Genomic DNA, 25243 nt, shown 5'->3' on the forward strand with positions numbered 1-25243 from the left:
AGAAAGTAACAATAGCAAAAGAATGAGATCAGACTCCATGGGGTAGACCAAAGCAATGCTCAGAGAAAAATGCAGTAAAATGGCTATGTAGGAAACTAATATACAGAAACCATTGACATTCGTACAACCAGTTAGAAAAGCTAATGAAAGCTAAGGTTACAATGAGAGATAAAATACCAACAGATTTAACATGAAACTTGGAAGACTTATAGAAGCTTATAAAACTCTATTAAGGGAACAATAGAAAAGATACACATGTTCTTGGAAAGAAGATTATAAAGTTTCTCTTTCCCCTACAGTGATATATAAATTTAACATCCCAGTAAAAGTGCCATCCAAAGTTTTTAGGGAGGGCAATAAGCAAACATTCTTAATTTCATTAGAAAAGGTTAGAAGCAGGAAAGTTGTGAGATGGAGCCCCACATTGGTCTCTGTGCTGGGCATGGAGCCTGCTTGGGATTCTCTCTTTACCTCTCTCTCTCTGCGCCCTATCCCGCCCCAAAATAAATAAACATTTTTTTTTAAAAGGGTATCAAATGAGATTATGTGTGAAGATGCTTTGGGAAGACATAGTGAGCTAGAAAGATGAGCAGTCAGTTAAGCATCCAACTGTTATTCATAACCTTTCTATGCTCCCTAGTTCCATGCCTCCTTTTGGGAAGAAAGGCCAAGGTGGGTAGGTGAGACTAAGGAGGTAATTTTCCTGGTTAGTTCTTGAAAGTCTAATTTGCTAATGTTGTTATAAAAAGTTTTATTGTAGCAATGCATTTTTACCTTGGAGTAAGCATTTGTAAGAGGATTCTTAAGTGTATCAAATTTTTATCAGCAAGTATGATCTTAGAACGCTAACAACAGTTGTATTAGAAACTTTCTTCTTAGTTTGCACACTAGTTGTATATATGACCATTTGCTTTTATTTAAATATACTTTTCAGCGTTCAAGAATACTTTGTTCGCAAATCCAATGCAAAGAAAGGCATGTTTGCCAGTACACATCTTGTATTGAAGGAACCAAGTGGTTCTAAATACGAAGCTGCCAAGAAGTGGAATTTACCGGCAGTCAACATATCATGGCTATTGGAGACTGCTAGAACGGGAAAGAGAGCAAGTGAAAGCCATTTTCTGATTGAAAAGTCAACTAAAGAAGGTTAGTACTTTTATTTTGTTCTTTTGTATGTATTTTTACAATTGGATGGTTCCTGGAATATGAATGTGCCAAAGCTTGTTTTTAGGAAAGTTCATTGAGTTTTGCTTTTCACATCGCGTGTAGTGCATGTGATGTTGGACATTCCTTATCGGGTGGCAAAATAAACATGTTCATAGCACAGATGTTTAATTTGTATCTGCTCTCCACTGTAGGTACTGTCTGAAAGCTGGAAGATACAAAACAACCTTCTAGCAATCTAGGGTCTCAACGTTTGAAGCCTTAAGATGTGGGCTCGGATCCCATTTACTGTTCCTTCTGTGGCTCACACTGACTATAATTCATGTGCTCTCCCTTCCTCTCCTCTTCGGACTTTTACATCTTTTCTCTAGCCTACTTCGTGCTTACCTCTTCATCCTTATCTTTCAGTTCTCAGCTGGAATGTCACTTTCCCTGGGAAACCTTCCTTAATCCACCAAGTACAGCCTTTGGCCAAAACTCCCTTCATTATGCCTTTTATGCTTCTGATCCCAATATCCTAATTCTAGTTTGCTTTTGTGTCTTCCCACTCATTATAAGCTCTGAAAGGGCAAAAAATATGCATGTCTTGTGCATTATATATTTTTCCTTGGCTAGCACTGGGCTGGCATGGCCTAGCCATCTAATTGTTTTTGTTAAATATTGAAAAAAGATAAGCGGATGGAAAGACACGGTAGCTTCTCTTCTAAGGTGATGGCATCTCTGTGCAAACTTCAGGGTCAAATCAGTATCTTGGGATTAGCTCTCAGAGCCATTACTTACCCAGACAGACTGGAAATTTTACAACTGAGGCAAAGTGATGTTTAGGACATATTAAGATTTCACTAAGGACTTTCCAAAAACTCCACTGTATTTGTTAACTCAGAGTACACATAATTGGGATTTTTTTTTTTTCAACTCTGCCATTGACTTAAGATGACACTTAGATAATTTTTGGCAAATTGTGAGCTTTATTGAGAATATTTCAAGTTAAACAAGATGAAATAGAAAATTTCATTAATTGTTTCAGCTGATGTGCTTTGTCTAATTCAACATAGATTTTAATACATCATTTTGTTTTGTTTTGTTTTGTTTTTGAAAAGTGGGCATATGGGGGCACTTGGATGGTTCAGTCTGTTAAGCGTCCAGCTTCAGCTCAGGCCATGATCGCACAGTTTGCGCATTCAAGCCCCATGTCGGGCTCAGCACTCTCTGCCCCTCCCTCTCTCCCTCTCTGCCCCTTCCCCCCCTCACACTTTATTTTTCTCTAAAAATAAACGTTTAAAAGGTGGGTATATATAACTGTGGTTTAAAGTATACTTGAGAATTCATGTGAAAACTAACAAGGTATAAAAGATCACTTCAGGTGTGTCTCTTTAGAGACAGGTGATAACATTAGTGGCTCACATTTGTTTCTTTTCATTTTAAATCTCTAGAACAAGGTTTGGAAACTGAAATAACAAACAGGGTGAACGTAAGCCCAGATACTGCAGAGCATCCTGTCACACACCTGAACACTCACAGGAAAACAGCCGTTACACCTTTAGATATGAACAGCTTTCAGAGTAAAGCTTTCCATGCCGTGATCTCCCAACACACCAAACAAGTGTCTGTGTCCCCACCAGTAGGACAGCCGCTTCAGAAGGAACCCTCCTTGCATCTGGATACACCATCAAAATTTCTGTCCAAAGACAAACTCTTCAAGCCTTCCTTTGATGTGAAGGTAACGTTCATAGAAAATGGTCCTGGAGTTAACAATTTCGTAGTGTATAAAGTTAAAGCTCCAAATTCTGCATCACCTCTAAAGTTTGTAGTAGTAAGTTTTGTAGAGATATTGGAAGGTAGATTCATGTTATTGAGTCCCACCGTATACTCAGGGTTGAGATAACAACTGGAGATAAAATGGTGTGAAATCAGGACTGGGTTCAAGTCCTAGATCTGTCATGAACAGTGTGACTCTAGACAGATCATTTGGCATATCCAAGCATAGGTTTTTTTCTTTTGTACAAAGAGAATATCACTTGCCCTGAAAGCTCACAGATTTATCATAGGATCAAATGAAATGGTGTGATGAAATAATTTTATAAATCCTATAAACACATTGCTACTGATGTTTCAATTCTAGCAGTGCACTTGGTGCTTGCTTTCTGAGAATGTGTCTATTATCACCTTATTTTGAAGTCCTTTCCCTTGAAAAGATGAGTTAAATCTGCTTCTTTGTTTGATCTCCTGAGCACTTGGAGTATGACACCCTTTCTAAAAAAAATTCATGCACAAATCAAGAGCTCATTTGACAATAATTGGTTTCCTTTTATTCCCCAAAGATGATTTTCTTTGTTGTTCCTTTAACAGCTGTTGGCCTTTCAAGCGGCTATTCCAATCGTTGTTTATGATTTTTTACTTTTTTCTATGAACCTTTGCACAAGTATAGTTATTACTCATATATTAGAGTTTGCTGATAGGGTATTAAGAAACAACATTCTAATAATTTTTACTGGTGCGTTTTGGAGTAGGTTTATAAAGCTTACAGGTTGTTCATCTTCAGAAAATAAATATGCATTGATATTTGGACAATTTTCACCAAGCAAAACCTTTCCTGAGATCTCTTCTAAAGTAACATTTTGTGCTGTGATTAGCACTGCTTGTTATGCCTTAAGAAATAGAGGAAAACCACTGGTTTGATCTAGAATCAGGCCTCTGCTTTGTTTCCTACTTCTTTCAACCTCTTTAGGCTCCATCATCCCCATCTATAAAATCATGAGGTATATTTAGATGGTCTCTCAGGTCTTATAGCTCACAGATTCTTTGAATAGTAAATGAAATGTTATTAGTAGGCAAGACAATAGAAGAAATATTCCCAGTCATTGAGACGGTTCTTCTTTAGATACCTTTCAGAAAGGTACAAAACACACTCAAAGGTTTTATTGTTTAGAGTCATAGTTTATTTAGCAGTGTTTTTCTCTTTTTTGGGGCCAGGGGGAGGTTTGGTGGTTTTTGGTGATAAAATAGTGCTTCATCTTAAAATCATTGGTTCTTCACATTGATGTAGCATGGTATATTGAAATTTTTGCTCTGAAAACAGAAGAGCCCATGGAATAATTACAAAATTGGACATATGTTAGGCCTCACATTTTAAAAATCTCCTATATAAACTTAACTTTTAATTGATATACATCAGAAAAGTACAACAAATCTGCTAAATGAAGTCAGAGTTAACAGCTGGGAGGCCACTGTATATGTTCAGAAAGAGATCACTGCCAGTGCCATAGAACCTTCCTCATGCTGCTCCTCCTTACTGTTTTCTCCTTACTTCTAACACTGTAGCTTTGTTATGCTCGTTTTTGACTCTTAAATATGTCGAATTATAATATGTATTCTTTTGAGTAATTTTTTTCCTGGAGCCTTCACTTGAAAGCTGTGTCCATTTCCCTGTAACTGCAGTTCATTGATTTCATAGGTGTGTAACATTCCATTATATGGACATGCCACAATTTACATATCCATTCCACTGTTGGTGAGCATTTAGGTGGCTGCTAGATTTTTGGTGTTACATAATGTGGACATTCTTATGCATGTCTCTTGGAATATGTGTGCATGCATTTCTTTTTGATATATGCCTAAAAGTGAAATTGCTGGGTCATATTTCAACTTGAGGGGAGACTGACAAACTGTCAAAGTGGTATACCAGTTTATACTCCTACTAGTAATGTATGAAGCACCCAGCATTCCCCATCCTTGCCAGCAAGGAATTATAAGTTGAGGTTTTTCTAACTTTTCACTTGGAAATAATTTCTAACTTACAAAAAGTTGCAAAATGAAAATACTAGAAGGAATACTCATATACCAATTGTTCAGAAATGGAGTTTTCATTACTTTCCAGATGGAAAGACTGTGTTTTTAATTTCTTATTACATAGTGATCAGAGTGTTTATTTCTGTTTCATAGAACTTACTGATTTTTTATGTGTATTCCCTGTCATATCAGTATATAATAACATTTCTTGATTTTTGAGAACATTTTGTGAGAAGATATATTCTCTATCAGGGATAGTTTTTGCTACACATACACACACACACACACACGTATACACACACATACATATGTATACACACACATACATATACACAAACACACACCCCTGAAGATCAGACTTTACTGATTATGTTGTTTAGTTAGATCCTTTATAATAGTCCCTCCTAGATTTTGTTCATTTAACCCATCTCATAAGTGGTATTTTCAGGTTTCCTAATATGGCGTGTTTCTTTTTTTTTCTTGCATCACATGTGGTTTTGTTTTAGATAGGTGATTGCTATGTTAATTAGTACATAGATATTTGTAACTGTTGGTGTAACTTGGAATGTGTCCTTTGTCTCATTTAACACTTTTTGGCTTGTGAAGTCTACTTTGGTATCAGGATTTCAATCCCTGCTGTTTTATTTTCTTTGCCTTATAAATCTGTGCGTTCCTTTATTTTGGCCTTTTTGGATTGCTGTGTTTTAAATGTAGAATTAAGCATAGAACTGAGTTTTGCTTTATGAGCCATTTTGAAAATTATTCTCTTTCAACTGAGGGACCTAAGCCCTTTCACATTTAATATGATTTATATTTGGTCTCAATTCTGTCATATGTTGTAATTATTTTATATCACGTATGTGTGTATACTGTGTGTTTCTTCACATATTGTGTCCTCTGTTTGGGGATTTTTTTTTTTTCCTTTTCATATTTAGGAAAGGATTTGTTAGTTTTATTCTTATGGGGCCCTTAAGCCCCCTTCTTACTTAACCTTTTGTCAGTTTTAAATTATGTTTTGACCCCTACTTATTGCATCTGTTGGAGTCAATGATCTTATTCTGTTTCTCCATTTTCTCTCTTCCACTGTTTTTAATTATGTTTTTCTACTTTGTCAGGAAATAAAATGTTTATATAGTTTTTCAACCCATGGCCCTCACCCTTGTTTTAATCTTAACCCTACAATCAAATACGTGAAAGGCTTTCTGTCATCTTTTGGTAGGATGAAATTCATCCTCTAATAGAATACTCAGGAAGGTCACGTGTGTGCAGTAGTTCCTGAGTTGTGCACATTCAGAACCTTTACCAAGGCTTTGATTATTCGACAGGTTGTAGTGTTCTTGGTTTGCATTTTTGTTTTCGTGAGTTTCCTGAAAATGCTGCTCTGCTGCTTTTCTTTGTGTATATTGTTTTTGAAAATTCTGATGCCAGTCTACATTTTTTTTGTAAGTTACTCCATCTTTTGTGCCTGAAGGCCATGTGGAGTTTTCTTTTACAAGGATATATCTAGAATACTGATCATTCTCCATCAGTTTTCCCTAGAACATAGCAGGTTTTTAAATGTTTGGAATTCGGATCCTTCTCCAAATGTTTGGTCTGAGAGATAAGAAGAATGGAGATGCCAGTCAGCTGAGTTGAATGGAATGGATTGGGATCAGGGCCTCAGATCAAGAGTTTGTATTTTGGACACATAATGTTAGTGATGCCTGTTAGATATCCAAGTACTGTTGTCAAATAGGCAGTTACATGTAGAGCTTGAAGTTTGGGTAATGATCTGGACTAGAGAAAGAAATTTGGGAGTTGAGGTTTGTAGGTAATATTTAAAGCCATATAAAACTTAGATGCCAAGAGAGCAGGAGAAGAAAAAAAGTCCAGGAATACTCTCAGGGGTTCACATTTAGAGGATGAAACAGCAGGGGTGACTGGAGAAGGAGCCACCAGTGAGGGGAGAGAAAGCCTGGAGATTGTCTTAGAGGTCACATAAGAAAGTATTTGAGGAAGTAGGGGTTAACTATTCAGATGCTGCTGAAAGTCAAGAGAGGTAAGAATCAAAAATTGGCCATTGGATTTAGCATTATGGAGGTCAGTGGTGATCTTAACAGGAAGAGTTTTGATGACGTGGTGTAAGTGCAAGCCAGTGTAGATTCATACAGGAATGCAGAAGTTTGGAGACATTGGATATAAACTATGCATTTGAGGAATCTCACCCTGGAAAGGGGAACCAAGAAATGGGATGGTTGCTGTAGGGCAGAGTAGGGTTAAAAGAAGGTTGTTTTGTTTGCAAGATCGAAAAAATAACTGTGTGCCAATATGGCCAATCTAGTAGATCCAGTTGATGATGCAGACAAAACGGGAGAATTGCGAAAGCCACATCTCTGAGCTGGTACGTGCTAGGAAGTACCAGAAAGCAAGCAGTGTTAATGGCACAGGTGCAGAAAAAAGGTAGATGTGGTATGGGAGGTTCTGATTTTTTTTTTTTTTTTGTATGAAAAATCCTTTAAATGCTATATAGAAACCTTTAAAAATTTTTAGCAAATAGAAAGCCTTACCATGTTCTCACAGAAAAGATTAAACATTGTAAAGATCTATAAAGATAATATAAATCTTATTAAAAATGCAAGCAAAAAGAGTATTAAGAATCTAAAGAATAACTGAGGGTAAGCACTAGCCCTAATAGTTATTCATACATCGTATGAAGTTGGAACAATTGAAGGAGTGTGTTATCACATGAGTACCCAATACACAGGATTACACCCATAGTTAGGAGAATGTATTATATGATAAAGGGGGCATTCAAATCAGCCAACTGGTTAACATCTGAGAATACACTTGGGATGAGAACTTAACCCTTACCCCTTACATCAGAATAAATTTCAGAGGATTAGATATTATTTACATACACAAAATGAAGGCATAAAAATTATAGAACAGACCTCGAGAGAGTCAGTTTGTTTTTCAGTAATCCCACCATTAGGAAGTCTTTTCTAACTATAACATATACCCTTAAGAAAGTAAAGGATTCTGGGGTGGCTCATTTGGTTAAGTGTTCGACTTCAGCTAAGGTCATGATCTCACGGTTTGTGAGTTCGAGCCCCACGTGGGGCTCTGTGCTGACAGCTCAGAGACTGGAGCCTGCTTTGGATTCTGTGTTTCCTCTCTCTGCCCCTCCTCCACTTGTGCTCTGTCTCTCTCTGTCTCTCAGAAATACATAAATGTAAAAAAAAAAAAAATTCTTTTTAAAGTAAAGAATTCATATGAATCTGACAGCATTAAAAGAAATTCTCCACATTCAACTGCAGATTTTACAAATGTGCAATAAAAGTATTTCAAAATTCTCCATGGCAAAAATTTGACAACAAATTGGAAACAAATATATGTATATCTCAGTGGGTATGTATACATATAAATTTATGCAAATATTTAGGCAAGAGAATAAAAAAAAAAGACAAACCAATAGGAAAAATGGGCAAGAGCTAGGAAGAGATAGCTGTCACAAAAACTTCAATAGAAATATACATGCATAAAGATGTTTAATATCATTTGGTATAATAGGGTGGGAAATTAAATTTTTTTAACCTATCAGATGGGCAAAAAAGAAAAATCTGATTACCCACTGTGCTGTCAAGCATGTTGGGAAACATGCTTCAAGGCTCATGAGAATGTCAACATTGTTATATAAATTTTGCTTAAATGTTTCCCTTTACTCTTACATGGGAAAAATGGTGTGTGTGCAAGGTTGTTCATTGCATCATTATTCTGGCAGAAGATTGTTAATCTAAATATTCATCAGGAGAGCAGTGCTAAATACAGTCAGTCAGCTGTCTGCATGGAATACTATACAGATGGGAAAGAGGGGCAGCAGCATGGGCCCCTTCCCATGAGGGAACTGTGGGTGGCTTGGGAACAGGAATATATTTTGTTCCTTTGAGGATTTTTCACAATTCTCAGCTCAGTCTGACTTATTAACCTTATAGTTCACATCTTGGTTATATCCATCCTTGTTTATCCGTTTCCTTCCATGATTTTTGTTTGTTCATTTTGGTTTTTGGTGTCGTTAATTTTTTTTTTTTTTTAACGTTTATTTATTTTTGAGACAGAGACAGAGCATGAACAGGGGAGGGGCAGAGAGAGAGGGAGACACAGAATCTGAAACAGGCTCCAGGCTCTGAGCAGTCAGCACAGAGCCTGACGCGGGGCTCGAACTCACGGACCGAGAGATCGTGACCCGGGCCGAAGTCGGACGCTTAACCGACTGAGCCACCCAGGCACCCCAAGGTGTCGTTAATTTTAACTGCACCTCCTAGTCTAAGATTTGGCCGAACATGGGTAGCACAGCTGAAAATGTAAGTGTGTTTGTCTCTTTGAACCCATTTGCTGGACAGTACAAAATTATTTTTCTTTATTGTGTTCAGATGCAGATAATACTTCATTCTTTTTGTTGTTTGGAGGAAAACTGGAGGAGGCTAAAGCTGTAATCCAGTTAATTTTGAGGATTCTCCTCTCTCTCCTCTCTTTACCTCTCCTGTTTCCCTTTCCCTGTACTGTTTACGTTCCTCTTCTTTTATCTCTTCCCTTGTCTCCTTGTGTCCTCTTCCTCTTAACTTTTCTTTCCCTCTCCCTCACCATACATCTAGGATGCACTTGCAGCCTTGGAAACTCCAGGAGGTCCCAGCCAACAGAAAAGGAAACTGAGTACACCACTTTCAGAAGTCATTGTCAGAAACTTGAAACTTGCTGTGGCAAACAGCTCCCGAAATGCTGTTGCTCTTTCTGCCAGCCCTCAGCTGAAGGATGCCCAGTCCAAGAAGGTAGAATTAGATTTCTTAGTAAAAGCAAGTTGTATGTAAAATATTTCAAATAATAATAGTTGATCAGTTTTATTTTCTTTCCAGGAACAGGAAGAAGCTCCAAAGCCACTTCACAAGGTAGTGGTATGTGTTAGTAAGAAACTCAGTAAGAAGCAGAGTGAGCTGAATGGGATTGCAGCCTCTCTAGGAGCAGATTACAGGTAGTTGACACATCTTTCTGTTTGGTACTGTTATTGTCTAAATTTATAGGAAAACCTAAAGTTATTGTGAGCATCCACAAAGGAACATTTATTTTGCCTTTTCCTGTATTGTATTGTCTACAGTCTCCAGTTGATTTTTAATTTACTACATCCTTGAAAAATACCCTCTTCCATATCAATTCACTTTGATATGTATATTTCATAGGGTGTAATGCACAAATATTTGAGAACCTATTTTGTGCCACTCACTATTCTGGAAACTTGGGTTCCATGAATTATGAATACAGTCTAGAATCCTTGTCTTTAAGGAGTTTATAATCTAATAATACAGTTAATGAGATGAGGTCTGAGATTAAGCATATTTTTAGTAGTGATTTTCAGAGTAGAGCCCTGTGAGTAGTGCTAAAGTATTGCTACACTCCTGAATTAAAGTGGTCTTTTTTAAAGGATGTTTTGATTTCTGTTCATTGTTACTACTTTGGAGACCTGGGTTATCAGATCTGCCCCTCCTCCTGACAGCCAGGCTAGAGACAGGTCTCTAGCACAGATGGTGCGTGTGCCAGGGATTGAGAGGCCCTGGCCTATGCCAGGCAGTCCTGGGTTGATCGTACTCCACTGTCTGCAGTGCTAGCTTTCTTGATCACTTGTATCCAACCGTTTGTGGCAGCATAATGATTGGCTCTTCAAGTAATAGACAGTTGGAGAAATATGTTTGGCTTCATCTTCCCTTTGGTAAGTCTTGTTTTAGTTAGTTTTCTGATAGATTAGATTGGGAGAATATAAAAATAAAAAGTATCTGGGATAGTTATAAGCATCTTAATGTATTTAATGTATCTGTTGTAGAAAAGAAAAGCTGTTTACTTGTAATTATTATTTATATTACCTGTTTCATATGTTACTATATAATCTTAATGACTGTATAATTACATGTTACAGTATTCATCTTACCTTTTACCAATTGCTGAGTTCTTAGCATGAGCCAAGCTTTGTCTCATTTCATTTTCACAAAAGTCCTATGAGGGTGTATATATTTGTCAAAATTGAATGCTTTCTTTATTCTCTTTGGATGTGGACTTGATATAAGATGTAGAAGGAACCTATAGGACTTGTGTTTTAATAAGACTTAAAATGCCAGTCCTCTCAGTGTGAAAAATAGAATCTATTGCTGAAATTCCTAAAAAAGATATAACTGATTTAAAGTTTGCATTAAATCTATTCCTGAAAGATTTCTCAGACTTGGTGATAAAAGAGAGGGAAGAACACTTTAACATGTAGAGTTTACAATACTTGATCCGTTCTCAAATAAAACTGTCCTAGAAGTTCCCATCCATAAGCTAGAACAGAACATCCTGAAGAGGTCATGACACTACCTACCACTTCCTACAGTTTAAACATCTAGACCAGATCTCCTCAGCATGTCACAGCATTACCTCTACTAAATGGATTTCACAAATATAACTTAACTGCTTTTGTAATTTTATTTTTTTATGTTTATTTTTTGAGAGAGAGAGAGAGAGAGAGAGCGTGAACAGGGGAGGAGCACAGAGAGAGGGAGACAGAATCCGAAGCAGGCTCCAGGTTCTGAACTGATAGCACAGAGCCCAACGCGGGGCTCAAACCCACAAACTGTGAGATCATGACCTGAGCCAAAGTCAGACACTTAACCAACTGAGCGCCAGGTGCCCCAACTACTTTTGTAATTTTAAAAACTAAAAGTCATCAGAAGGCACGTAATCATAGGATATATATTTAATATGTAAATGCCTGTGCCTGATGACACTAGAAGAAAACAGAGTATTCTTATGTTTGCATATATATGTAAAATCACTTCAAACGCTATAGCCACAAGGCTGAAACCAATGTAGAGACTCTGATACCATGAGCACCATTTCTGTTGGTAACAGGACTTTACCAAGAGTTGTTCACAGTTTGGCAAAGTTACAAATTAATCAAAGTACAGTCCTCCATCAATTACTGAGTTGGATGTTTGGTATATTAGTGTATATTAAAAATGCAAAAACAAAACACTTGGGCTTGTAAGTAAAACAGGCTTCTAGACTCATCTAATTATAAACAAACTTTTTTTTTTTTTTACATCTGTGAATTTGTGTCAAGACATTAGAAAATCATGTAAGACATGGGATAATTGTATATATAACTATACTTCAGGATTTCTAGCATCCCTTGACTTTACTGAATGCCAGTAGCACCCTCCATCATATAAACACATTATTGTAACAACCAAAATCACTCTTACAAATCTACACAATAGCTTGTAAAGTAACAATTTTGCTGAAAGCACTGATCTAGACCAGAGGGTGGAACACAGCGTGCCTATTAGTTTACCTATTATCTGTGGCTGCTTTCATACAAGGCAAGAGTTGAGTAGTTGGAAAAAGAGATTTTCGCTGCAAAGCCTAAAATAATTATCATCTGGCCTTTTAAGAAAAACTTTTTGGGGCACCTGGGTGGCTCAGTCTGTTGTGTCTGACTCTTGATCTCAGCTCTGGTCTTGATCTCAGGGTTGTGAGTTGAAGCCCCGTGTTGGGCTCCATGCTGGGTGTTAAGCCTACTTTAAAAAAAAAAAAAAAGAAAGTTTTCTAATCCCTGGTCTAAACCATTTATAACCATTGAGAGTCTGTCCTTGAAGGATCTCTGAGGACTAAAACCCATAGTTTCTATATTATCACAGTGAGTAATGAAGCAAGATGACTCAGACAAAAACATTCTTCTATTTTTAAAATTATTTTTATGATTTATTTACATTTGTATTATTTTCCTTAACATCAGAAATAGGAACAACCATTAGAAAGACTAACAACTCGCGGTGCCTGGGTGGCTCAGTCAGTTAATTGTCCAACTCTTGATCTCAGCTCAGGTCTTTATCTCACTGACAGCACACAGCCTGCTTGGGATTCTCTCTCCCTCTCTTTTCTCTCTGCCTCTCACTGGGCATAAAGCCTACTTAAAAAAAGAAAGACTAACAACTAAATTAGGCAAGGTGTTCTTTACTATTATTTTTAAGGAAACACAATAGAGTAAGAAATAGAGATGTTTATAATATAATTTAGAAGGAAATATGCCTTAATTAATTTGACTATTTAAAAACCCTAAAGATATATTTTTTTAAATGTTTGCTTACTTTGGGAGAGGGCACACACATGAGAGAGAGTGTGGCGCAAGCAGGGGAGGGAGAGACCGAGAATCCCAAGCAGGCTGCATGTTCATGGAGCTGTCACAACTGTGGGATCATGACCTGGGCTAAAATCAAGAGTCAGATGCTTAACCAGGGATATTTCTTAGTTAGGAAATGGAAAGTATGTTAAGTGTCCATAAAGAGAAAACTCTATTTAACTTTGGTGATTTTATGCAGAAATATTTTACTTTCTCTTTGGCTTTTACTTGATCTTTTGAAGGATGGCACATATTTTACAATTTTTAGATTACTTTCCTAGATCAGGAAACTGTTATGTGGGAAGAGTCAGGAGATTGTAGCATTATGTATTAGTTAATATGGGTTTTGAAGTCAAAACTACCACTTACTGAATATCCTAAAACATGTTACTTAATTGTGTCCTTTAGTTTTCTTATCTGTACAGTTTTAATATAATAATATATAATAATACCAGCGTGTTAGGATTGTTGCAAGGAATGGCTGAGATAATGTTGTTTCAAGTACATAGTTTATTACAGGGCATAGAGCAAATGTACAGTGACCAGTGACCTCCAACAACCAGAGGACAGATTGGATGTTTTGCCTATTTTATTGATTTGAAAATACCTTTATTGTTACTATAAAGTGATACTCATTGTAAAAAGAAAATTTAAACGATTCGGAAAAGTATAAAGAAGGAAGTAATACTTTTAAAGACTATCTTTCCTGGTATCTCTCTGTATTTACATACCTAGTGTGTGTAAAATTTGACCCCCCCAACCCCCCAAAAAAAGCCTGTCATTTAATGTCCATGTTTACTCCAGATCTTAGAAGTTTTTTGAAGGTAAATATATTCATAGAGAGTAATGATCGTCTTAAATTTATTTAGCTATTTCTCTTAGTTATTTGTTAAAATTTGGTTGTTTCAGATGGAGTTTTGATGAAACGGTGACTCATTTCATTTATCAAGGCCGACCAAATGACACTAACCGAGAATATAAATCTGTAAAAGAAAAAGGAGTACACATTGTTTCAGAGCACTGGCTTTTAGAAGTAAGCAATACTTTTTTTTCCTTTTCTATTAAATGAGAATGTATATAAACATTTCCAGACATAAGCTAGTTTCCATATATGTAAACAAGTTTGATAACCTTAGTTAACAGTGCACATTTCATTTCTTTGGCATTAAAAACTTTAGATCTTTAGTCCCTAAATACTTAAGTCTTTTCTTTTCTTTTTTTTTTTTTTTTTTTTTTTTTAGCATTTATTTATTTTTGAGAGAGAGAGTGAGAGAGCATGAGCAGGGGAGGGGCAGAAAGAGAGGGAGACACAGAATCTGAAGCAGGCTCCAGACTCTGAGCCGTCAGCACAGAGCCCGATGTGGGAGGACTCAAACCCATGAACTGAGGTGAAGTCAGATGCTTAACCAACTGAGCCACAAGGCGACCCCATACTTAACAAGTCTTTAATGGATACTCTTTCTGACTTCTCTGATTCTTGTCGCTAATCAAAATGATGTGAAATAAAATGTTCTAAAAATTTAAGGCGAATTAATTTGGCACACCAGTGCAGTTTAGAACTGTGTTTTCTAGAATTTTTCTCTGTTTCTGGGTATTCCCAGGAATAGGATTGATACCTTGGCAAAAGCACAGGAATGAAATATGTTTTGTTCTTTAGTGTATATGACAATAAACAGTGAGAATAATTTTTCGTTTGTATGGTGGAATGTTTCAGTGTCACCTACTTTTCAAAACTTTAATTCTGTAAACTTTTGCCATCTTAGAACATAATGGATTGGTTGTCCTTATTCTGCTTAACATCATTTATTCATTAAGATGTTTTTCAGCCCTGTTTTAAAGCCTGCCATTGTATTGCAGTGTGCCCAAGAGTATAAGCATCTTCCTGAATCTCTTTATCCACATACTTACAATCCCAAAATGAGCTTGGATATCAGTACAGTGCAAGATGGCAGACTCTGTAATAGTCGACTGCTCTCAGCTGATTCAGCAACAAAGGATGATGAGGTAGATGATATGGATGACGCATTTACCCCCTCCTTAAGCTGAATGCATAATCTTATAGTGCTGTGAAACCAAATGTAATGACTTGTTTTGAGAAATTATAATTCTTCTCCTTGAATAGCCAGATCATTTGCCTGTAGAAGAAAATGACATAGACAATATGACCACCAGTAATAAAGAATTAGTAACATCAAATGGAGATGGAAGGAATGACTCTAAAGGAGGTAAAATATTTTAAGTTACAAAAAACATTTTTTTACAAATCTCCATCTTTCATACAGAATGCTTCCTTTGTTTTCTGTGTTGCTAAATACAAGCAAAGCATATATTTGAGGATTGATTTGAGGTTATATGCCAATCATTAAGTAATAATTTGCAAAGCTTTAAGTGATTTATAAGTGTCCAAACTTGTGAAATCTGTGGAACAAGTTATTTTAGAGTTAGTGTGATACAGCCCTATTCTGTTAAAGGTAGGTGGAATTGGTGGTTTTGTAAAAATTTATTCTTCAGTTCAGTTTTCAGTAACTTCCAAAAAGCTTTATTTGTATATGTGGTATATTTTAATATATTCACATGGTTTAAAGGTATGGAAGGAGGCATGAACTTTCTCCCTGCCTTCCAGTGTTTTTAGTTTCTTATGTATCCTAGAGCTGTGTTATGCATATACAATCATAAATACATATGTTCTCTCCTGCACTTTTTTCTTAATATTAATTTTTTGGGAGAGCATAAGTGGAGGAGGGGCAGAGAGAGGGGGACAGAGGATCCAAAGTGGGCTCTGTGCTGATAAGCTGACAGCAGCAATCCCGATGTGGGGCTCCAACTCACAAACCGCAGGATCATGACCTGAGCCAAAGTCGGACACTCAACTGACTATAAGCCACTCAGGTGCCCCACTCCTTCTGCACTTTTAAAAAAGTGTATAAATGGTGGACATAACTATATATGCTATTTTATACATTCATCTTTATCTTTTTGCTTAATAGTTCAACTTTTGGAGTGTTTCATATTAGTACATAAGGAGCTTCTTTGGTCTCTCTTTTTCTTTTTTTTGTAACTGTATAGTATTGATTGTGTTGACCAAGAAGAGGCTACAAAGCAACCAAAAGCAATTATTTGGGATTTTCAGGATTGCAGTCCAGGAGATAGAGTCCATTGAAACTCGTCATTGCAAGCAGGGAGTACAGGCTTATAAAGGCAGAAACAGCAAGGTTATATAACTTGCTTTGGAAGAAATATGATTGGGGCTGTCAGAGTTTAAATTGACTATCTAATACAAGATTGTTATTTAGCTAACAGATGATAACCTTTATTTGAGTCCAAAATAGAAGGATATGTTCTAAGAGGTGGTGGAGTTTGTGGTTGACAAGCTGCAATTGACAGAAGTTAAAAGCTCATAGTGTTCCTGAGAATTGAAACAGGAGACTTTGCATAGCCTTACTTCCTTTGTCCTTTGACTCTGTTTTGAGTGACTCTCTTAGCAATGCTTCCATTTTGAATCTTCTTTCACATTTATATGAATGACCATTTAGCCAGTCCCTTTTATGGGCATGCAGGCTATTTCTAATTTCTTGCTATTACAAAGAGTACAGCAGCAAATAACTATCTGTAGATGTCCTCTTTTTAATGGATTAATATTTTCTATTTTCCTTACTCATCTTACCCTACTGGAGCTTTCCTTATGACTTACCTATTTAGTTATTTAGTTAGTCCCACTCAGTTCATTCCAAAAATGTTTATTTAGGATCTATTTCTGTGTTTACAAGGAAACCAAAGATATATATATATTGTGGTCTGTTTTTAAGGACCAAGGGGTAGAAATCACATACATTAATTATGGATGCACCTCAGAGCATAGTACATAACACAAGAGGGTCAGAAGCAGACAGGGAGTTCTACAAAAGGGAGAATCACTGCAGGTCTTAGCAGGATGTCTTGGAAGGGCTTTTTTGATTTTTTCATATACGGTCCTGGTAAGGACGGCCTAAGGTTCTGCAGTATTCATAGTCTTGTTCATTACTGTCGCCTGTAGTAAGCAATAAATGCCAAGTTAATAAATCTGTGTTCAAATATAGACAAAATAGTTAATGTGAATGAGATGTGATAAAAAAGAGAAACTTACCTTAATTGGTGTATTTGCGTGTGTTTCAAGCTCTGACACAGACATTGGAGATGAGAGAGAACTTTCAGAAGCAGCTGCAGGAGATCATGTCCGCGACGTCAATAGTGAAACCCCAAGGGCAGAGGGCTTCCCTTTCAAGAAGTGGTTGTAACAGCACTTCTTCAACCCCTGATAGCAGTCGCTCTGCCCGCAGTGGGCGAAGTAGAGTCCTGGAGGCACTGAGGTATGTACCTGTCACTGGTGGCAGACAGGAGCAACTAGGTGACTCAACAGAAAGGTAGCTCCTTATTTGGGTTTCTACTCGCTCAGTTCCATAAGTTAAGCCTCATTCTGCTTTTTTTTTTTTTTTCCAGCAAAGCAGAAGTTTAGAATAACAAGAACAGAACAGGAAAAAGGGTTATAGTACTGGGCCTTACTTAGCCCAATCTATATACATATATTATATGCAGATACTATACTGGTTGTAGACTTTTCTCTCTTCCATTACTTCCTAGCTTTTCCTCCTTCCCTCTCTTGTTCCAAGCAGTTGTAGAATTCTTACTTTGGGGTAAGAGGCAGACAAAGGTTTGTTCCATACCAAGCAACTGCTTCACATTGAGGCATGATTAATATTTTTTATTACCAGGGCTCCTGGTGGCTCAGTCAGTTAAGCATCCAACTTTGGCTCAGGTCATGATCTCACGGCTCATGAGTTCAAGCCCTGCATCAGGCTCTGTGCTGACAGCTCAGAGCCTGGAGCCTTCTTTGGATTCTGTGTCTCCCTCTCTCTGCCCCTCCCCTGCTTGCACTCTGTGGCTCGCTCTCTCTGTCTGTGTCTCTCTCTCTCTCTCTCTCTCAAAAAGCCTCATTTGAAATGGTTTCAGTGGATAGTTCTGTCATGCTGGTATTAAATAATAATCGTTCTAAACATTGTAATACAGAGAGAGAAATTTAAATTCTTTTAGAACCACATTCATTTTGTATTCTCTTTACAAATTTACCTTCTAGAAAAGGTGATGACAGATCTCAGTGTGATATGACAAGTTCAGTCGCATAACTTCATCTTTTTCCTGATAGAAGGATCTCTAATTGTATGATGACTGTTAGGGGACTTCTATCTTGATTGATTGAACTATGCATCTGTCTTAAGCTCCCTGTATATTTCATGAGGCCAATTCTATATCTGCATACTGAGTAAACGTGACTTTTTGTCTAATATACTTCAGATGATGTTTTGTAATTACAGAGATCCTAAATCTTGTGCCAAGTCAGAGTAAATAGGTATACTCAGAATAAGGCTATCTGCCTTGTATTTGAGGCAAATGAACTCTCTGGGCTAAATTATTTTTGTTAAGATTCCATTTACATACATTGGAAGATTTAATATTTAGAAGGAAAACAGTTGGAATTATATTTACCGTCTAGTGGAATTATTATAATTATGACATAAAACATGCTTCACTCTAGTTCAGTATATGACTGATCTAAGACTCTGGGAGGTTCGGTTACCAAGAGCCAAAAGCACCTTCTTTTAAGGCAGCTTTTATAGGGTCTTTCCTGTGTAATTATAGTTCTTATTATTTCAAGTGATAAAATACAACTGCTGGTAAGCAAAGTAACTGGTTTTCTGAACATTACCGTGTTTCCCTAAGCCTTTATAATTAAGAAAAATTCCATTTTCAAATGTAGCAATCATTTTAGAATTTTGAAAACAATTTCTTGACAGTAAACTTTCCCTTTTAAAGTTTTAAATATATGGACATTCAGTCGAAATAGATATTTCGTTTTCTAACTAAAACAGTAAGTTTTAGAAAGAAATATTTTTAAAAGAAAAAATTTCCCAAAGTTCATTTATTCCATATTTTCAGGTGCTTACTGTGTGCTAGATGGTGGGCATACAAAGGTGAGCCTCAAATTTGCAGTCAAATGGAATTTATGAGTGTAGATTTTGTCGTGCCTATCTGTTTATTAAAATTGTCACTTTTACTCCTTAGGCAGTCTCGTCAAACAGTACCTGATGTCAACACGGAGCCCTCCCAGAATGAACAGATCATTTGGGACGACCCAACAGCCAGGGAGGAGAGAGCACGGCTTGCCAGCAATCTGCAGTGGCCTAGTTGTCCCACACAGTATTCTGAGCTTCAGGTTGACATTAAAAAATTGGAGGATTCTCCTTTCCAGGAGCCTTTACATGACGCAGAAACTGCTGAACAGGGTAATGAGAGGAAATCTATTCATTTGTTTGCATGAAGTACACATTGACTTCTTAAAAATAGATAAGCACATTGTGGTTCTCTGAATGACACATGCAAACAAAAAACTTACTAGATATTTTTGATTTTAGTAAGAGACAAAAAATAATTATAAATTGAGATAATTTATCAGTAAATTGAATAACATGTTTTGGTTCTTAAATTTGGAAATTGAAGATTGGGCAGTGTTTTCCAGACATAGTTTTTCAGTATTGTTCTTTCTCTCCTTCTCATCCTTGTACATTTGTGTCATTAAAGTTTGGACTTTGCCCAGTTACTTTATTTTCATTTAAATCTTCTAAATTGAGCCAGCAGGTACCTATATCTGTTCTTTGAATTTGTATGTGTTTCTTTCTGAATTCTCCTATTTTTTCCCTTGGGCTCCACCTTGAAGACAAAATGATTCCTATCTTTCATTTTTGGTCATTTTTTCTCCCCCTTTTTCTCATATCGCATGATTCTATCTCTACACTAAATAGATTTTCTCCAATTGTAGCTTTTGCTGTCATTTTACAAATTTGGGTTCCATTTTACTGATGAAAGCTTGGTATTTAAAGAAAGGGTTGGGAGAATCCCGCAGATAACCTATTTGCCTTTTTAAAAAGCTAATTAATTGCACTTATTTATAAGCTCTAGAGGTAGGCTACTTTTACGTGTATATTCCAGAGTTTGTGTTTAATTTCATCTTGGTTAAGACAGATGAGACTGTTTGCCTGAATTTGTTCTTAGTCATATTTGGGTAACATCACACTGCAGCATTTTATTGCCCTCAGCTGTCTGTGATTCCGGAAACATGTGTGTAACTGAAGCCCCAAAACACCCAATCTCTGAAGAACTGGAAACACCAGTTAAAGACAGCCACCTGATCCCTACACCTCAAGCCCCCAGTATTGCCTTCCCCCTGGCCAACCCACCGGTGGCTCCACACCCTAGAGAAAAGGTTAGTTTATCCTAAGTATGATGATATGCCCTTTTGATATTGCTATTGTGTTGCATTAAAAATTTATTGATAACAGTATCAGGAGTTCACAGATGTTGAAAACTGCATTTCTTTGCATTGTATTATTGTTTCTGTAGTTGATAAACCGGAAGACTAAGTAAAGTGTCCTGAAAAAGAATCATATAGCTGATGATAACCTTTTTAGTGTTAATTTTTTTCTAAAATAAAACTCTTCCATTTCAGACTATAACAATAGAGGAAACTCATGAAGACCTAAAAAAACAGTACATATTTCAGTTGTCATCTCTGAATCCTCAAGAACGTATTGATTATTGTCATCTGATTGAAAAACTAGGTACAAGTATTTTACTTAAGTCAAAAATGCAACCTTACTTGGAAACTAGTGTAGTTGATATCATTTGTAAGGTGTAGAAATTGAGATTAAAAACATTGGAGCAGGGGTGCCTGGATGGCTCAGTCAGTAGAGCATGCAAGTCTTGATCTCGGGGTTGTGAGTTCAAGCCCCGTATTGGGTGTGGATCCTACTTGCAAAATAAAATTTAAAAAGATGGGTAACTTGTCTAAGGCTGTATGTATTGAGTCAGCATTAGAACTTTGATTTTATAAAGGTCTAAATAAATCTGAAGTCACTGGGTTATAGCATGTAAATATTTAAAGTTTATTTAGATTGAAACCAACCATCAAAATGATTTAAGAATGTCTTGTGCTGCTTTGAGCTTTTTGTTCATTGGTGAAATCATTGCAATTGTAGGTTTAAAATAACACTGCATTTAATTGAGGTTGAAGGTAGAGTAATACCCAGAGAGGAACAACCTCTTCTGTAACATTCCACTATATATGTCAGGCTGTCCACCTGATGTCATTCTGGAAGCAGCATACTAGGAAGGTAACCTGGTGCTCTTTAGCAGTACTGTCCAACCTAAAGAGAACATAAGCCACATATGTAATTTTAAACTTTCCAGTAGCCACATTTTAAAAAGTAAAAAACAAGTGAAATTAATTTTAAACATATATTTTGTTTAACCTAGTGAACTCAAAATCTTATATTCAACACATAATCAATATAAAATACCGATGATATTTTCCTTACTAAGTTCTTGAAATCTGAGGTATATTTTACACTTCTAGCACCTCTCAATTTGGACCGGCTCTGCTTCAAGTGTTTGATAACCACATGTGGCTGGTGCCTACTCTGTTGGACAAAGCAGCTGTACAGGGTTAGGGAAAGTATAGGAAGAGAACTTAATCTGACAGCTTGGTATTGAGAAAACATTAAGATATAATGGTTGTTTTAGGGGCACCTGGGTGGCTCAGTTAGTTAGGCATCCACCCTTAGCTCAGGTCATGATACCGTGGTTAGGGAGTTTGAGCCCTGTGTTGGGCTCTGCTGACAGCTCAGAGCCTGGAGCCTGCTTCAGATTCTGTGTCTCCCTCTCTCTCCACCCCTCCCCCACTCCTGCTCTTTCTCTCTTCTCTCAAAAATAAACATTAAAAAAAAAACTTTTAAAAGAAGAAATGGTTGTTTTAGTAATGGCCCTGAGTTATCAAGAAAGTATTAAATGTTATTTAGTGCTGCCCTTTGGGAATGTGGAAAACCATTATTTTTTTAAGGTTTCTGTCAAATACTGGGGCACTTGGGTGACTCAGTCAGTTGAGTGTCTGACTTTGGCTCAGGTCAGGATCTCACCATTTGTGAATTTAAACTCCACATCAGGCTTGCAGCTGTCAGCTAAGAGCCCGCTTCGGATCGTCTGTCCCCATCTCTCTGCCCCTCCCCCCCACTTTGAAAAATAAACATTAAAAATTTTTTAAAAAATTTCTGTCAAATACAGTCATACAGTTGCAAAGCTGTATTTCTTGGAAACTGGACTCATGCAGAACAGTTTCTCGGTTACTTGCTAAATCAGATAGAGTTGTAAGTCACAATTGTTAAGCTTTACGTAGAGGTCCCAAAATGAAAGAAGCTGTTTCAGGTGTCCATCTCCTGTATTTTGTTCCATCTCTGTAAACTGTGGACAAGAGTAGTATCAACTAGCAGAGCATTTTCTAGAAGAGGACAGAGAAGAGAGGCAGATGAGGACAGACTGTGCTGGAATTGAGTCTGAATAGAAAGTTTTTGATACTAGAATGCAGAGAGACCATATTATAAATGAAGCGTGGCCAGCTGATTACACATGAGTCAGTATATTGTGTTGTCTGGGTTACAGCATGAATTTGTTATATAGGATTAGATCCTGTTACAATGTGGAATTTTCACCTTACTGTTCTTTTGTCACTCTAATAGTGGGTGAGTTACTGTGTATCTGTGTCATCATGGGTAGATTGCAGATAACAATAGTCACCTACCTTCATAGAGTTGTGGGAATTAAAGGAGTTCAGCATGAGTAGAATTTGAATGTTTTGTTGAATTCTCACGAAGTCCTTAAAACAACTCTGCCTAACCAGTAATCTCACTTCTGAAGTATAAATCAAAAGCCATGCTTTACATATGCTTACGCCACCTTCTTTCCTCTAAGTCAGGCTTCATACATTTGTATGAGAAGAGGGTCAGCCCCCACCTGCTGCTTCATCTCTGTTTACCTATTGTGTGTGTTTTCCTCCCAAGCTTCTATGTTGTTGGGCTACTGACCTTATTTCCACTCACAGAAAATTTTCTTCTGCTTTTAGTCTGTAGAAGCCCCTTTTTGACTTCTGTCTCCCTGGTTATGCATATTCAGTGCTTGGAAACTGCAAAAGTGGTTGAGACTTGAGATACCAGCAGTAGTATATGGCCTCTGTTTATATTGTTTCTTTTTATATCTTAATTGTAACCAAGTGTGGACAAACTGGAAAGTTTGAACAAGGAAATGTATTGAGATAGCAAAGAACTTTTGTTATATTATATCTGATAATGGCATTGTGGCTGTATAAGAAAATTACCATGTACTTTAAATTTTTTTTAATGTTTATTTTTGAGAGCAAGCGAGCACATGAGTGGGTGTAGGGGAGGGGCAGAGGGGGAGACACAGAATCCGAAGCAGACTCCAGGCTCTGAGCTGTCTGCACAGAGTCCAATGTGGGGCTCGAACCCACGAACTGTGAGATGATGACCTGAGCCAAGGTCTGACGCTTACTGAGCCACCCAGGCACCCCTGAAAATTGCCATGTACTTTAGAAATGCATACTGACTGGACAGGGATAGAGTAACACAGTGTCTGGAATTTACTTTAAAATAGTTAAGCCGGAAAGGAGGTAGACTGAAGTGGCATAGCAGGATTTTGATAATTTTAGAAGCCAGGTGGCCAGTGTGTGAGTGTTCATTTTACTGTTTTGCTTTCATATTTTAAAGTTTCGTAAAAAATATTACTTTATAAAAATATATGTGAAATGAAATAATTTTCAGTCAAGGTTTTTTTTTATTTGGTGTATTTTGTAAATTCTGTGCAGAGTTGACATGTTTTTTTCCTAGGAAAAGTTAAGAATTCCAATAAAGTATCCATTTTTCTCTACTTTAGGTGGACTAGTAATAGAGAAGCAGTGCTTTGATCCCAGTTGTACACACATTGTTGTGGGACATCCACTTCGAAACGAGAAGTATTTAGCTTCATTGGCAGCTGGGAAGTGGGTGCTTCATCGCTCCTACCTGGAAGCATCCCGGACTGCTGGGCACTTCGTGCCGGTGTGTATTCAAATTAACATGAAGAATCATGTTTCTTTAAAAGTAAATTTCTTGGGGCGCCTGGGTGGCGCAGTCGGTTAAGCGTCCGACTTCAGCCAGGTCACGATCTCGCGGTCCGTGAGTTCGAGCCCCGCGTCGGGCTCTGGGCTGATGGCTCGGAGCCTGGAGCCTGTTTCCGATTCTGTGTCTCCCTCTCTCTCTGCCCCTCCCCCGTTCATGCTCTGTCTCTCTCTGTCCCAAAAATAAATAAACGTTAAAAAAAAAAAAAAATTTTAAAAGTAAATTTCTTAACAATTGATTCCAGTACTTCCACTGACCATTCATATAATTGAAATAACTAAATGTGACAAATTAGATTATACCAATTTTATAAGGCCCACAGTAACAAAACAAAAAAATGTATAGAGATCACAAACCCAGACTCTTAGTGATATCAATTTTAATTTGGAAGTGGGCCTTTTTTTTTTCTTATTGGAACAACATTAGAAAATTTCAAGATTATCTCATTATAAGCTTTTATCTTTACTGCCAGTCCATTAAATACTAAGTTGTGTGAGATATTTTGGTTCCTAACTAACCATCACAGTAATACCTACCATGTAGTTTTTTGAAGTTTTCAATCAACATCCCTTAGGGATCTGATTTCTGTAGACAGGTAATCAAGCTGTTAATACATGTGTCCACTGAGAACATGTCCTTCTGTGAGGTTCATCTTACAGTAGATGAAACCAAATAATCTATGTTTATCAATTACTAAGGTATAGTTATCTGTGTCTCTTAGAAACGTATGCAGTATTTTTCTGATTTCTAATTAAAATCCCAGTATATGAATCGAAATTCATGTACATTTCCTTCTCTCTGTTCAAAAACTGATGCTTATTTTGTGCTCTATATTTATAACAATTGAGTGTATAGCTTTTAACTCTTACTAGATCATGGACTCCTTAAGGACATACTGTAGGACAACTCCAAAGTGTGTTGTACTGATTGTCTAGGAAGAAGACTACGAATGGGGAAGTAGTTCCATACTTGACGTTTTGACTGGAATCACTGTACAGCAACGAAGACTAGCACTTGCAGCAATGAGATGGAGAAAAAAAATCCAGCAAAGACAAGAATCGGGCATTGTTGAGGTATT

At 37.0% G+C, this 25243-nt stretch overlaps 1 protein-coding gene across 5 annotated transcripts in view; it reads left to right on the top strand.

Moving 5' to 3' along the window:
• Positions 1 to 25243, top strand: part of TOPBP1 (DNA topoisomerase II binding protein 1) — a 61691-nt gene that overhangs the window by 24875 nt on the left and 11573 nt on the right. For 4 of the 5 annotated variants that reach the window (XM_043595372.1, XM_043595373.1, XM_043595374.1 and 1 more), the window contains 13 exons: positions 935 to 1146; positions 2598 to 2884; positions 9585 to 9758; positions 9843 to 9958; positions 14042 to 14165; positions 14990 to 15136; positions 15255 to 15357; positions 17286 to 17478; positions 19229 to 19449; positions 20260 to 20426; positions 20670 to 20781; positions 23942 to 24105; positions 25101 to 25238. In XM_043595372.1, the coding sequence (XP_043451307.1) occupies positions 935 to 1146; positions 2598 to 2884; positions 9585 to 9758; positions 9843 to 9958; positions 14042 to 14165; positions 14990 to 15136; positions 15255 to 15357; positions 17286 to 17478; positions 19229 to 19449; positions 20260 to 20426; positions 20670 to 20781; positions 23942 to 24105; positions 25101 to 25238 (2158 nt within the window). Of the gene's footprint in view, positions 1 to 934; positions 1147 to 2597; positions 2885 to 9584; positions 9759 to 9842; positions 9959 to 14041; positions 14166 to 14989; positions 15137 to 15254; positions 15358 to 17285; positions 17479 to 19228; positions 19450 to 20259; positions 20427 to 20669; positions 20782 to 23941; positions 24152 to 24387; positions 24476 to 25100; positions 25239 to 25243 lie in introns of those variants that run through there. The other variant, XM_043595376.1, reaches the window with a different exon arrangement.

The sequence above is a fragment of the Prionailurus bengalensis genome, chromosome C2, assembly GCF_016509475.1.
Source record: "Prionailurus bengalensis isolate Pbe53 chromosome C2, Fcat_Pben_1.1_paternal_pri, whole genome shotgun sequence".
Taxonomy (NCBI): Eukaryota; Metazoa; Chordata; class Mammalia; order Carnivora; family Felidae; genus Prionailurus; species Prionailurus bengalensis.